The 15,052-nt window shown below is 45.4% G+C and overlaps 1 protein-coding gene across 3 annotated transcripts in view; it reads right to left on the reverse strand.

Moving 5' to 3' along the window:
• Positions 1 to 820: 820 nt before the first annotated feature.
• The window catches only part of MYOT (myotilin), an 86,423-nt gene continuing 72,191 nt past the window's right edge, over positions 821 to 15,052 (reverse strand). For all 3 annotated transcript variants that reach the window (XM_030212761.1, XM_030212763.1, XM_030212762.1), the window contains 3 exons: positions 9,839 to 10,004; positions 4,494 to 4,627; positions 821 to 1,465 (listed from right to left, as the gene is read on the reverse strand). In XM_030212761.1, coding sequence (XP_030068621.1) covers positions 1,293 to 1,465; positions 4,494 to 4,627; positions 9,839 to 10,004 — 473 coding nt within the window. In that variant the 3' untranslated portion in view covers positions 821 to 1,292. The remainder of the gene's footprint in view (positions 1,466 to 4,493; positions 4,628 to 9,838; positions 10,005 to 15,052) is intronic.

Here is a 15,052-nt window from a genome sequence, read left to right on the forward strand (position 1 = left end):
ACTCCAAAACCAAATTTTATTCTCATGTTAACAAAGCTCAGATTAAAAGCTTGCAGATAATATTCAAACTTAGAAGAACAAACGTTAACAAATAAAGGGGCCGTTTTACTAAATCATATTAAGCACTTAACTCGCAGTTTACCACACGGTAACTGCTAGCACAGGACTGCATTAAAAGGCTGTATGATAATTTAGTGCTTACCAGGCTTTAAGGGACAGATCTTCAGACCGCAAGAGGTAGCTGAGCTGCTACTAAAATGGTCAGTGGTCTTTGTCATAAAGTGTATGGGGACAGACTTAAAGATCTCAAAATGTATACTTTGGAAGAAAGGTGGGAGATGGGAGATATGATAGAGACATTTAAATACCTATGTGGCATAAATGCACAGGAGTCGAGTCTCTTTCAATTGAAAGGAAGCTCTGGAACGAGGGAGCCTAGGATGAAGGTGAAAAGGGACAGACTCAGAAGTAACCTGAGGAAATACTTCTTCAAAGAAAGGATGGTGAATTTATGGAACGGCCTCCCAGTGGAAGTGGTGGAGACGAAAACTGCATCTGAATTCAAGAGAGCTTGGAAGACGTACATAGGATCTCTAAGGGAGTGACAGGGAGAGTAGACGGCATGGATGGACACACTGGACAGGCCATATGGTCTTTATCTGCCTACATTTTTCTGTTTCTGTGTGATAATATGTGTGGCTAACACTACACAGCATAATGTGATAACTGAAGGACTTAAATTCTTAGTTTCTGATCCGATGTCTATCATCCATGACCAGTACAACTTGCATCCACACACAATAACTAGAGCTACTACAACTTCCATTGAATATGTCAAACTTTATTTGTTTTTGACAACAACACTGTTCAAACCACTCCAATAACCTAGTCAAGGGTGGTATACGTACAGCAGAAACATTGGTGTAGGGTAAGATAGCAGTGCTACCTTATTCAGAAGAACAAAGATAAGTAATATATATAAATGTACTTTTGTCATGTAAACAATATCTGGTGATTTTGATCTATAATTTTACAGTCTTTTAGCCCGGGTTATCCAATTGCTTTTTCAGTAATTATAACATTGATTAAGGATAGTGAGCTATGTTCATAAGTCTATACAAATCTGTATACATGTATCAGAACATCAGGAAGCCACATTATAAATACACATCCATGGATTCAAAGCAGGAAGGAAATGTAACTGCAATTATTAATGCCTACAGCTCTATTGTAATTCTGAGTGCATTGTAAATAATTGTCAATGCATTGTTTGTTGCTGTTTCTATATTCTTTTAAAGTTCCTCACTTTCGTACATTCCAGCATAAGAATCCATATGTTGGAACTCTGTGCCCGGGATGAAGGCTTGTCTCATATTCACTCCTTTTCCATTGAGTGTGGCATATTTGCTAAATGTTGGTCTGACTTTTAGTGGTTTCGTGTTCTGAACCCCTTTGTTGGCATAAGCTGGAACAGAAACAAAACAAAAACACACGGGTACGTTGGTTATTCAAGTAGGAAACGCCAGCCCTGATTTGTCAAAAATTCCCTCATGCTGTACAAGAGAACATATTCCACTGATAAATCAGATATAAACCCCCTAATTGTATAAATGTGCGTGCACAATTTTATGCTTAGCGTGCAACGTTGCATGAGCAAGTTATAGAATAGTGTCAGTTAAGTGTGTAACTCAATGTAATAATGAGCTGTTAATTGGCATTAACTACCAATTTTTGGATTTATGTGCTAATTGGCACTAATTAGCAGTTATCCCCTGGATTCTATATATGGCGCCTGAAAATGTGCTTACGTGCTATTCTAAACTTAGGCACAGTTTAATGCGTAAATCTAGGCATATCCATTTGCACCAACGAAAATGGTGGTGCAAATGCCCATGCCTAAATTTACAAGCAGAACCCCCTTATTCTATAATTGCACATATAATTGCAATCCACATCCACACTCCACCCCGAAACGCCCATGACCGTCCCATTTCCATGCCCACTTTTCTAGGATGAGCATACAATTTAGGCGTGGACCACGTAGCTAAATTTACATACGTACATATTAATTGATTTCAATTAGCACCAATAATTGCTTGTTGAAAAGCCAATTATTGGCACTAATTGGCTCGTTATTCAAGTAAATTGTGTATGCAAATTGGCACATGCCCAAATTTGCTCATGCATTTTTTGGTGACTTTTATAGAATCAGGGGGATAACTTCTGTATGAAACTTATGGGAAACAGGGTGGAATTTTACAAAGCATAGCATAGGGAAAGGAACAGGCCTAAAATGAAACAGTTCTGAGGAGGCAGGAAGGGATGAGAACCAGGAGCAGATGCTCTGGAATTTATTTTCCTTTCCAAAAAAATATAAATACATTAGGGCCTTAATTTTAGAAGCCCAATTCACAATTTACATATATATATATATATATATATATATATATATATATATATATATATATATATATATATATGTTGAAACCCAAATTTTGAAAAACAGGATTTACACATGTAAATTTGCAATACGTGCATATGGCAAGTGGGCGAGGTTTGGGTAACACTAGGGTTGGGCCCAAAATACACAAATATTTCCCAATTCAGAAATGCAATGCACATCTCTGACAACTGTGATCCCCATCAGGATTTGCAGTTGCTGTTGGGTATAAATAGGTTTTGCAAAAGTGCTCATTTTGGACATTACTCTACAGGAGGGATTAGAAGTGGTCACATTTTAATCCCCCCCCATGTTGTTCCCCTTCTAAAATCAATTGTGCTGAATGATTGCGGGTTCTGTACTTAATTGGGAACACAGACATGCAGGTTTCCAAAATGGCATCCACACACATCTATGTATTGGCACTTAACACATCCAGAGGCCATTTTACTAAAGGGTTGCCGTGCGGCAACCTGGAACTACCGCCAGCTCAACACGGCCGCCAGTGGTAGTTCCGCCTCCAGCATGTGCCATTTTCGGTGCTGCTGGATTTTAAAATATATATATACCACAGGGGCTTACCTGGTGGTAATCGCTTCCTGGTTACTGCTGGGATAGCATGGGAGTCCTTACCGCCACCTCAGTGGGTGGCAGTAAGTGCTCCCCCTCCCCCTCCAGCATGGCCACATAGTAAGTGCAAGCTTACTGCATGGCCATGTGTTTTTTTTAGTTTTTTTATCTGCTGCAGTAAAAAGGATCCTGGAGTGCAGCAAAAACAGCCACCGCCACTGCTGCAGGGCCCTTTTTACTGCAGCTTGGTAAAAGGAACCCCCTAGGTTCTGAAATATCAACATACGAGTTACATGCTACCACTTAGACATGTACGTTGCCCAGTTGTGTCCACTGATGTTTTAGACCTTGACAAATGTAAAATGGTTTCTCTTATCCAAGGGTGGCCCTACCATTAGGCCATCTGAGGCAGGGGGGGGGGCCTCAGGCGGCACTCTTCAGGGACTGGCATCTCCCCACTCTTCGGGGAGCAGCATTTTCCCCTTCTTTCCTCCACCCTGTTCGCGGCGTTTACCCGTTTTGTCACGCTCTAAACCTGGCAGCGATTTCCATATGCTGCCCTGCCGCTGGCACCTGCCTCTTCCCTTTACTGTGGCCGCCTCTCTGATGTAACTTCCTGTTTCGTCAGAGGCTTAGGCAGCCGCAGTAAAGGGAAGAGGCGGGTGCCGGCGGCAGGGCAGTGTATGGGAATCGCTGCCGGGTTTGGAACGTGACAAAATGGGTAAATGCCGCGAACAGGGTGGAGGAAAGAAGGGGAAAATGCTGCTCCCCGAAGAATGGGGAGATGCTAGTCCCTGAAGAGTGCTACCTGAGGCCCCCCCCCCCCGCCTCAGATGGCCTAATGGTAGGGCCGCCCTTGGATAAGAGAAACCATTTTACATTTGTCAAGGTCTAAAACATCAGCGGACAGGTAAATGCCGTGAACGGGCTGGAGGTAGGAAAGGGGCAGCATCTTGGCCCGGGAGGGGGAGGTATCTTGGCATGGGGGCAGCATTTTGGCCTGGGGGGGGGCGGCATCTTAGCTCCGCCTCAAGCAGAATCTTGCCTTGGGCCGGCACTGCTCCTACCACATATAACCAGTGTATACGTGTGCTTTTCAGTGTGCATTTAAAAAAATGTTCCACATGTCCTGACATGGACTTCCAAATTCTGATTTCAACATTCTGTCTAAAATGGGGCTGTAAGTGAAAAATATGACTGCACACTTCTGTTAGTTTCAGAAGCAGACTGAAATTCAGGATTCCTATATGATTCTTCTCAGCTCTCCTACTTGTGGTAAGTATAATTGGAAAACTGTAATAACAATGACGCTATTTGTGTCCCACTTCACGGACATCTTGTGCACCCTCTAGCTCCTAAAGTTGGCTGCTGGGTCATCCAGCTCAGTCGTTAACTGTATTACACTCCTGGCACACTGGACTTGGAGTGTACTGGGACCTTATTTGCATAAAAGTGAAATATATAACAGTGAACTGTCTCTTACTTGCAACATCGAGTCTGGCATGGCAGGTTTCTATTCCGGCCTCATTTACTGCAGATATGGTATACCATCCAGCATCTTTCTTGCTTACATTGTGGATCAGTAAGCTAATTTTTCCACTGCTGTCTTGCAAGAGGCTGTAAAAAGAAAGGAAAGGTTAGGCAAACCAAGGCAGATTTCTTAACTTTCACTGTGTTAAACATTGCTTAGTTTAGCTATACTGTATTTTCATTCAAATGACCCCCTGCAACCATAAGGGCTATCGTATAATCCATTATTAAGATAGACTTGGGAAAATCCACTGCTTATTTCTAGGATAAGCAAAGAGAGGTGGGAGAGAGGGGATATGATACAGACATTTAAATACCTCAGTGGCGTGCATGTACAGGAGGTGAGCCTTTTTCAAATGAAGGAAACTTCTGGAATGAAAGGGCATAGCACGAAGTTAAGAGGAAACAGGCTTAGGAGGAATCTGAAAAAATACTCTTTCATGGAGAGGGTGGTGGATATGTGGAATGGCCTCCCAGTGGAGGTTGTGGAGACGGGGACTGTGCCAGAATTGAAGAAAGCGTGGGACAGGCAGGTGGGATCTCTTACGAAAAGGAGTTAGTGGTTACTGAGTATAGGCAGACTGGATGGGACGCCATTCGGCCCTTATCCGCCATCATGTTTCTATGTTTCTAAATGACCTTGCAATTAAAAACTTTTTTTTCTCCATTATTGAGCTCAAACCTGTTAATACTAACACCATATCAGTGACCTGTATGAATTGCTGCAGCGGCTGGTGATCTCAAAGACACGTTTGAAGGGTGCTGTAGCGTGAATATCTCACTTATTCACCTGCTTGATTACTCCCTATTCTTGGCATCAGACATACTGGCATTGCTCCTGGATACAGTCAGGAAAGGAAAAGATTACGTCTGAATAAGTTTTTGGCCGGGTGAACAGTTTGAGCTATTCCATTAAGCCATTGAAACGCTGGTAAATGCACAGCAATGATAGTTGTTATGAAGTTATTCACTGAGGAAGCCTAAAAGTGTGAAAGGCAGGCCATCGTTGGGACCAAGGACATAATATAGGATTTTTTGAGACAACTAATGCTAAGATAAGTGTTTCTTTGATTTGGCTGATATGGTATTAGTATTAACAGGTTTGAGCTCAATGAGTGAGAAAAAAAAAGCTTTTTTAGGCCTATGAATGATAACTACTTAACATTTCTAGAGCGCTACTAGGGTTATGCAGCGCTGTACAGTTTAACAACAAAGGACAGTCCCTGCTCAAAAGAGCTTACAATCTAATGGGCGAAATGTCAAGTATCAAGTGGGGGCAGTCTAGATTTCATGAATAAAGATATGGTGGTTAGGTGCCGAAGGCAACATTGAAGAGGTGGGCTTTGAGCAAGGCTTTGAAGATGGGCAGGTAGGGGGTGTGGCGTATAGGCTCAGGGAGTTTATTCCAGGCACGGGGTGAGGTGAGGCAGAAAGGGCGGAGCCTGGAGTTGCCGGTGGTGGAGAAGGGTACTGAGAGGAGTGATTTCTCTTGAGAGCGGAGGTTACAGGTAGAAACGTAAGGGGAGATGAGGGTAGAGAGGTAGGGAGGGGCTGCAGATCAAGTGCATTTGTAGGTTAATAGGAGAAGCTTGAACTGTATGCGGTACCTGATCGGAAGCCAGTGAAGTGACTTGAGGAGAGGGGTGATATGAGTATATCGGTCCAGGCGGAAGATAAGACGTGCAGCAGAGTTCTGAACGGACTGAAGGGGGGATAGATGGCAAAGTGGGAGGCCAGTGAGGAGTAGGTTGCAGTAGTCAAGGTGAGAGGTGATGAGAGAGTGGATGAGAGTTCGGGTGGTGTGCTCAGAGAGGAAAGGGCAAATTTTGCTAATGTTATAGAAGTCATAGTTTAGCCACCATATTAACTGGCTAAAAATTTTAGTTCTAGACGGTGAGCATGCAACTGCTGAGGCCTCTTCCTCCAGTAGAAGCTGAGCCGATCACTTCTAGGAGTTCATGCAGTTATCATTGGCTAAAACCTGAGAGCGCCTGACGTCAATCTATATATGTGAACGCCATTTTTTTGTGTTTTTTGACATTGCAAGAAGCTGAGCTAAACAGCCACAAAGTGGAGTGAGCCTAAGTTCCACAGACCCTGAGGAAGGTTGCGAAACTTTGGCCTTTGTTGGTAGTGGAATAGAGATATCTGGAGAGATGAAAAGTCAATACATCTCAAAAAGCTCAAAAAGCTTAGTAAATCGCTTGCTTGGACGTTATATATTTTATTTATTTATTTGTTACATTTGTATCCCACATTTTCCCACCCATTTGTAGGTTCAATGTGGCTTACATAATTTCGGAGAGGTAGTTGCGAACTCCGGGGTTAGCAGATACAAAGTGTGAAATATAGTAAAATAGATCAGGTATGGACCGTTCCGAGCAGATTTCAAGGGGTGGGATCCTGTGGCAGGGGATCAAGTGTCATTCGTTTCCTATTTTCGGTGCTATCATTCATTTTTGATGACTACGTTGGTTCTGAGGGGTATGCCTTTCTGAAAAGATGAGTCTTTAGTTTTTTTCAGAAGTTTAGAAGATTGTTCGTGGTTTTCAAGTCTTTTAGTAGCGCGTTCCACAGCTGTGTGCATATGTAGGAGAAACAGGAGGTGTATGTTGATTTGTATTTCAGTCTTTTGCATCTTGGGAAGTGAAGGTTTAGGGATGACCTTGCTGAATCAGTTGTGTTTCTAGTAGGTAGATCGATCAGTTCAGTCATGTAACCTGGAGCTAGGCCATGGATTATTTTATACACCATAATACATATATAATTTAATAAAAAATTTGGGGAGGATTTTTTAGCCAATGATGACTACATGAACTCCTAGAAGTGATCGGCTCTGCAGCCAAGAAGGAGTCAGCTGAAGCTTTTCCTTCCGTTTTTAGTAAAATTAACAAAATTGTTAAAAAGTGATAAAGTTGTATAAGCTTGCACTAAAGTTGCCACTAACACACGGCCATTAAAAATCCTTAGCATGTGAGAGACTTACCGACATCTATTTCGTAGGTGGTATGGACTCACATGGTAGTCCTGCCCTAATCAGTTAGCGAGTGGTAAAGTGGATGTGCTTATTGATTAGCTCAGAAACGCCCACTCTCTGTGCAAAACACACCCCCCTCCAAGAATTTTTTTTTAAACATTTGTTAGCATGCAGGTAGTGAGCATCATTTGGGAACTTAATGCAGGATGCCTGAGCACATCCTGCAGTAAACCCTTTTAAGCTGTGGTAAGCATGAACTAGCGCTTATCGCAGCTTAGTTAAAGGACCTGGAACTGGAATTAGGAAAGGTGCAGAGAAGGGCGACGAAAATGATAAAGGGGATGAAGTATAAAATGTTTAGTACTTTTTGGGGATCTTGCCAGGTATTTGTGACCTGGATTGGCCACTGTTGGAAACAGGATGCTGGGCTTGATGGACCTTTGGTCTGTCCCAGTGTGCCAATACTTATGTACTTATGACCTCTTTGTGACTTAGAACCTTTGAATTAGGGGCTTTGCAGCAGTTTTCCTCATCAAAGACACAAGGGGTCTTTTACAACCTGCACTAGCGTTTTTAGCTCCTGGTAAACACCAAGATGCCCATTATATTCTTATGGGTGTCTCAACGTTGACCACATTTACTGCGAGCTAAAAACGCTAGCGCGGCTTTGTAAAAGGCCTCCACAATGAGGATTCTTGAATAGATAGAAAAACCTATTCATAGCTACCTAGTTACTCAGTTCCAGGTGGGAGATTTTAAGTCATTCCTGGATTTTTAGCAGGTCCCAAAAAACACACAGGCAAGCAGTCTGCAAGATCCAGTACAGCAGGAAAGAAGATCAGACCCACATGATGAAATAGGACAACATTTATTCAATACAAATAAATGAAATCAGCATACAATTGTTCTCTAGCCACACAAGGGCTGTGTTGTTACACCCTGGCACATTTAGGGGGTCTTTTACTAAAGCTTAGCTCGAGTTATCTGCAGCAGGGCCCATTTTATTCCTATGGGACTTGCTGCAGATAACTCGAGCTAAGCTTTAATAAAAGACCCCCTTATTTATTGAAAAATTGCATGTCTGTGCTACTTGGCCTGAAAATGTTAAACTGAGCATGCAAACAGTTAATTCATGTTAATGGATCTCAGAGTAACATAAAACATTGGAATAATAATAATAATAAGATTATATATGTGTATATATATAAGTGCATGCCTTATATGTATATACATATATAATCTTATTATTATTATTATTCCAGTGTTTTATGTTACTCTGAGATCCATTAACATGAATTAACTGTAAAAGTATATTTTTGGAACATCTTACACCACAACATTTGTTCCATTGTTTATACAACAAGTGTCATATCTTTTACTTACATATAAGCATTTTCTCGTTGTTCCACATCATTAGAAGTATATGCTCACTGCCTACAGCGGATAAATGTTTACACCATTTTTGTGCTTCGTTTTACAAATGTGTTAACCATGTCACTGTTTTTCCGTTTTTTTTTTAAATTCCTTGCTTAGAGTTTATATATGATATTGATGTGTCATTCCTATCTCTCTGCGCATTTTAGGAATTTAAGTTTTCATCTGCAACACCACATCTTATTTGGTTTTGTTTGTTTTTAATAATGTTTTAAATTTTGTTAATTTGTAATTGCTTTTCGTGGAAACATTTCATGCATTTTTGTACTTATAAATTTATTTGATGTCTTTTTAAATTATAATTCATGCTTTTATAGATGTCTTCTATTTTAACATATCTATAATATTCTTTTATGATCATTGTTGTTTACAGTTTACAGTCATATTTATGTTTTATATTTGGCTTTGTAGACTCCTGAAGAAGGTGCTACGTCGCCGAAACACGGCTGTGTCGAGTCGACCTGTTATAATAAACATTATACCTTTTTCAAATATACGTCTCCCTGATTGATTGGAAGGAGCCTATCTTCCCCCACTCTTCTCTTTTTTCTTCCTGTATTGTTTCGTGGGGATTAAGTGCACCTCCACACTTTGTGTGGCTTCGTCTTTTACTTCAAACTGAGCATGGTCCCAAGAAATGAAACCAGGTGGAGTAGAAGGATAACTTGGCCTCCATAGACAGAGGCAAACCCCAAACCTTCATGATTATGAGCAATTTTCTTCATGGTTCAGACCCTGTCATTATAATTTGGGGCATAAGAGTCGATATTCAGCTGGATAGAAACCACCAAGCTGTGTTTCGACAGCAGAAATTAAAGAAATGCATTTTTATTCAACATCAAAAAATCTTGCAGAACAGAGGCTACAGTAAGAAGATATGATTGTACCTAATTCTGTCAGTGTTGTTCTGAAGCATTTCATTGTTCCGTTTCAACAAAATCTGCGGAGCAGGCATGGCAGAGATGAGACAATCCATTCGGACAGACTCCCCTTCAAATGCTCGTTGGCTCTGCGGTTTCTGGATAAAAACTGGAGGCCTCCTATGTGCTTGTGCTGAATGGCAGGGAAGGAAAGAGAATTGTTCAAATGGACGACGTTAAATGACATTTGCATTCTCCTGACAAACTATTCACTTTTGGCTCCGAACAATTAAGCAGGGCCAGAAACAAGTCCTGTTCGTGGCTAACTGTTAATTTTCAGTGACGCTTAACCAGTTAGCGCTGCTGAAAATAACTGGTTAGAGTCTAACTGCAAACCAACTAAGTTGGAGGCATTCTGGGAGAGGAGCTGGCATTTGGCTGATTAAGTTCCCATATTCAGCAAACCAGCCCGATTAACCTCATAAATGGGACTGCATAAAAGGATTTATGTGATAACTCATAGCCACAGCGGTGGCCCAAGGCAAGATGCCACCTGAGGCAGGGCTGAGATGCAGTCCACCCCTCCAGGCCACAGACTGGCATCTCCCCCCTTCCTTCCTCTACTCCTTCCCTTAGTCTACCTTCTTTTCACATTTTCCAAAAGGCAACAGCAGCAGCAGCAGTTCCCATGCGCTGCCCTGCCGCCAGCACCAGCCTCTTCTCTACTGCAGCCCACATCTGAGGAAACAGGAAGCTACATCAGAGAGGCGGGCCACAGTAAAGAGAAGAGGCCGGTGCCAGTGGCAGGGCAGCGTATAGGAATCACTGCCACCACCTTTTGGAAAATGGACAAAGAAGGTAAACTTGGGGAAGAAGATAGAGGAAGGAAGGGGGAGATGCCACTCCAGGAAGAGTGCTGCCCGAGGCCTCCGCCTCAGGTGGCCTAATGGTAGGGCTGCCACTGCATAGCCGGTTAAGTGTTGAACATCGCACTTAACCGGCTATTTGGGCCACCTGAGGCGGAGGCCTCGGGCAGCACTCTTCCTGGAGTGGCATCTCCCCCTTCCTTTCTCTATCTTCTTCCCCAAGTTTACCTTCTTTGTCCATTTTCCAAAAGGTGGTGACAGTGATTCCTATACGCTGCCCTGCCACTGGCTCTGCAAAACCAGATATTCAACACTGAAGCTCAGACAGGGCCTGCAATTGAATATTCAGGAATAATACCTCCAGTGGTCAGCAAAACACCGAGCACTGCCTATTGAATATAGACCCCATAGAAGTTATCTTTTCTGTCTTGTTTTGATTGCTCTTTAAAAGAATCCCTAGCATGACGTGACAAATCTTTGACGCTTTCTCCTTCATAGATGGTGGTACTAAGGAACATATTCTGCAATGAGAATGTTAATTGTGGAATGTCTAAACCTTACAAATATCATGTAACGAGACTTGTGCATACACCTTTCATACAACCCTTTGAAAAAGGAACCTTCTTTCTTGTGTGGTTCATGAAACACAAGAGTGGGACAACTTCCACAGCAGAAAACCTTTGAGAAAAGATCAAAGCTGGGCAAGAGAAGGCTTGGTTCATGAAAGAGGTGTAGCCAGACTCAGTAGTTTGGATGGGCCCAAAGGTAAATTGGATGGGCCCTTCTATGCATACGTATCCCACCCCCCCCCCCCCCAAACCAATATGTTCCCAGAGATATTTTTTAAAATACAGATTTTTTTTTACCCCACATCTCTCCCCTCTCCTACACGGCGTCCTGGCATCTGTGCTCTTGTCTCTGAACCCCGTCCTTCCCCAGTGTACAGTACAGGCTTCCTCGGTACCTGCAACGATTTATTCTTGCTGCTTGTGCCGACCCCGCAGGCTTCCATCTGTTACATCCCACTCTCATTGATGTCATCGCCTGTTTCCTGTCTGGCAGAACACAGCAGATGGAAGCCTGCAGGGCCGGCGCAAGCACCGAGGATGCCTGTACTGTACACCGGGAAGGGCTGGGTTCAGAGACAGGAACACAGATGCTGGGACACTGCGGAGGAGAGAGGAGAGAGAGCGCAGTGTAGTGCTGCTGCTGGGTGGGCCTGAACCAAGAATGGGTGGGCCTGTGCCCACCCATAGCTACACCACTGCTTCATGACATACAATGTGAATTGGCAGGGATGCCTGTTGCTGGTAAAAAATCATTATAGGTTTGTTTGTTTTTTTAAACAGATGAAAAACTGAAAAGCTTCCCTATGGATTTATTCTTCTTATCCTATATAATAAAAAGCACCTCCAATGTTCTGAAGCTGACTCCATAAAAGTGAAGCTTTGAAGGGCTTGTGCTCCTGCTGTATCCATCTCCTGAATTGACGTCACGTACTGTGAGAAAGGGGGTGGCAAACCGGAGGGGTGGTGGAGGAAAGGGCTATCTGTGCCCGCCAGGGATCAAAAGAAGAAAGAGTGGGACTATAAGAACTACAAGTCCCAGAAGCCCGAGCTGAGCAGGAAGCAGGAGTGGGAGGAGAAGTCCTCTCAGAGGGGGAAGGGGGAGGAGGTTGATTGGGAGATGAAGTCAGAGGGAGGGGATGAGGAACACCTGTGGGAGAAGGGAGTGGTGGAACAGATGGATTGGCAAGGGGGGGAAGGGGGAGGGGAAACAGAAGAAATGGATATCTCAGCATTTGCTCAGGGCCATGAGGAGAGGAGAAAGAGGGCTGTGTGTACTGGATCACAAAAGGTATGAATTCTTTAACCCGGTGGGTGGTTGTCAGGAGTTAGTGCTGACAAATGAGGGAGGTGGGTCTCTAGGTGTAGCCAGTATGCAGGGCTAAACCTAGAGGAATTCATACCGTAGGGGAAACTTTGGAACTTTATAGTGTTGCTTGAGAAAAGCTGAACTGTGTGATAAACATTTGATTCTGAATAGAGACTCTAAAGAAAGGGGCCTGTGCCAGGAACAGGTCCCGGTCCAGAGGCCTGGTCGGGGACTTAATAGCTGGACTGGAAAGAACCTAGGCGGCTAGTCTATGAGGAGTGGGACTCCACCAGGAAACAGATACTTGCCAGTAGCCGGTAGGGGTTGAACTAGAGGGTGGGCTACTGGCTGGAGAGAACACAACTGTGTAAGCCTGAGGGAGGTTTGCATAACTTGCAAGGATTGCAGACAGCACGGAGAGGTGCGGCTGGATGGTAGACAGCACGGAGAGGTGCAACTAGAGAGCAGACAGCCCGGAGAGGAGCAGGAGTCTGACAGTGGTGCGGCTGGAGTACAGACAGCACGGAGAGGTGCGGCTGGATTGTAGACAGCACGGAGAGGTGCAACTAGAGCGCAGCCAGCCCGGAGAGGAGCAGGAGTCTGACAGTACGTCCGGGTTCATCACAAACAGCAGTGACCAACCACTGGAAGGGAATGCTGCAGAGTTGCCAGGCAATGAAACGCGACGTCACACGCATGAGGGTGTCGTCGTTCCTCCCTTCCTCCCTCCCTCCCTTCCAGTTCTAGGCCCTCTCCCTCCAAATTTTAAAAGTCATCTTCACTTACCAAGTCGAGTTTACAGCGGCCGGCAGCAGCGGTAAAAGGCGTGCAGGCTCGGCCCTTCTCTCTCTCTCAGCTCCAGTCCCGCCCTTGCAGAAACAGGAAATGAGGGCAGGACCAGAGCTGAGAGAGAGAGAAGGGGAACTGGGAGGGAGGTGGGATCCTGGAACTGGGAGGGAGGGGGACCCTGAAACTTGGAGAGAGGGAGGGGGACCCTGAAACTCGGAGGAAGGGTGGGACCCTGAAACTCAGAGGGAGGGAGGGAGGGGGAACCTGAAACTCAGGAGGGAGGGAGAGGACAACCCTGGAACTCAGAGGAAGGGAGGGAGGGGATGACCCTAGAACTCAGAGTGAGGGAGGGAGGGAGGGAGGGGGGGACAACCCTGGAACTCGGAGGGAGGGAGGTAGGGGATGACCCTGGAACCAGTGTTGCCAGGTGGGCGGTTTTCCGCGACCCGCCGCGGGAAATTTTTGCCCGCGGCGGGTTGCGGTTTTTTGGGCGGTTTTTAGGGCTTCCGGGCGGCTTTTTGGGCGGCTTTTTGATTTTTTTCGGCCGCGGGGGGCGGGGTTAGTGACGTTTTTGGGCGGGGTTAGTGACGTTTTGGGCGGGGCCGATGACGTGGGAGGCGGGGCCGATGACGTGGGAGGCGGGGCTGATGACGGGGAGGCGGGCCCGATGACGTGGGAGGCGGGGCCGATGATGGGGAGGCGGGGCTGATGACGGGGAGGCGGGCCCGATGACGTGGGAGGCGGGGCCGGTGACGGCGGGGGCGGGGCCGGTGACGCGGGGGTGGGGGTGTCAGGGGCGGGGTTTGTGTTTGGGCGGGTTTTGGGCTGGTTTCTGGCCTGGATTGGGCTGGAAAAAAAATTTCTACCTGGCAACCCTGCCTGGAACTCAGAGTGAGGGAGGGAGGGAGGAGGGGGCAACCTTGGAACTCGGAGGGAGGGAGGGAGGGGACGACCCTGGAACTCGAGGGAGGGAGGGAGGTAGGGAATGACCCTGGAACTCGGAGGGAGGGAGGGAGGTAGGGGATGACCCTGGAACTTGGAGGGAGGGAGGGAAGGAGGGAGGGGACGGATGACCCTGGAACTTGGAGGGAGGGGACGGACGACCCTGGAACTTGGAGGGAGGGGGGGGGACGACCATGGAACTCGGAGGGAGGGATGACCCTGGAACTCGGAGGGAGGGAGGGAGGGCGGGAGGGGGGCCCATGGCACACACTCTCATTCTCACACACACACTCTCACTCTCACAGACACACTCGCACCCAGTCTCACTCTCTGTCACACACACACACTCGCACATTCACTCTCTCTCTCACACACAGTCACTCTCACACACACTCTCTCAAACATACACACTCCGAGGAAAACCTTGCTAGTGCCCGTGTCATTTGTGTCAGAAACGGGCCTTTTTTTACTAGTTTTAAAATAAAATATTAGCAACTTGCAATACCGGATGCCCTTAGCAGGGTCAGTTATCAGAAAGGGTGGTTCAGCAAAAAGCTAGGTGTCCTGGGTCTGTTCAGACTGGCAATGTAATTGGTTTACTTAGGGGTATCAGACTTCTGTTCTGTTGCTGAGAGGTCAGCACAGAACTTTCATTTTTTGAAGTGAATCACAGGCCTTCACCACTGAAGGAGGCTCTATTTGTGTTACCCTTGCCTGGGGCTAGAAGCTTTGTAAAGGGCAGGACATGAGTCCTGGTTTACATTTGCAG

Source organism: Microcaecilia unicolor, chromosome 8, assembly GCF_901765095.1.
Source record: "Microcaecilia unicolor chromosome 8, aMicUni1.1, whole genome shotgun sequence".
Classification (NCBI taxonomy): domain Eukaryota; kingdom Metazoa; phylum Chordata; class Amphibia; order Gymnophiona; family Siphonopidae; genus Microcaecilia; species Microcaecilia unicolor.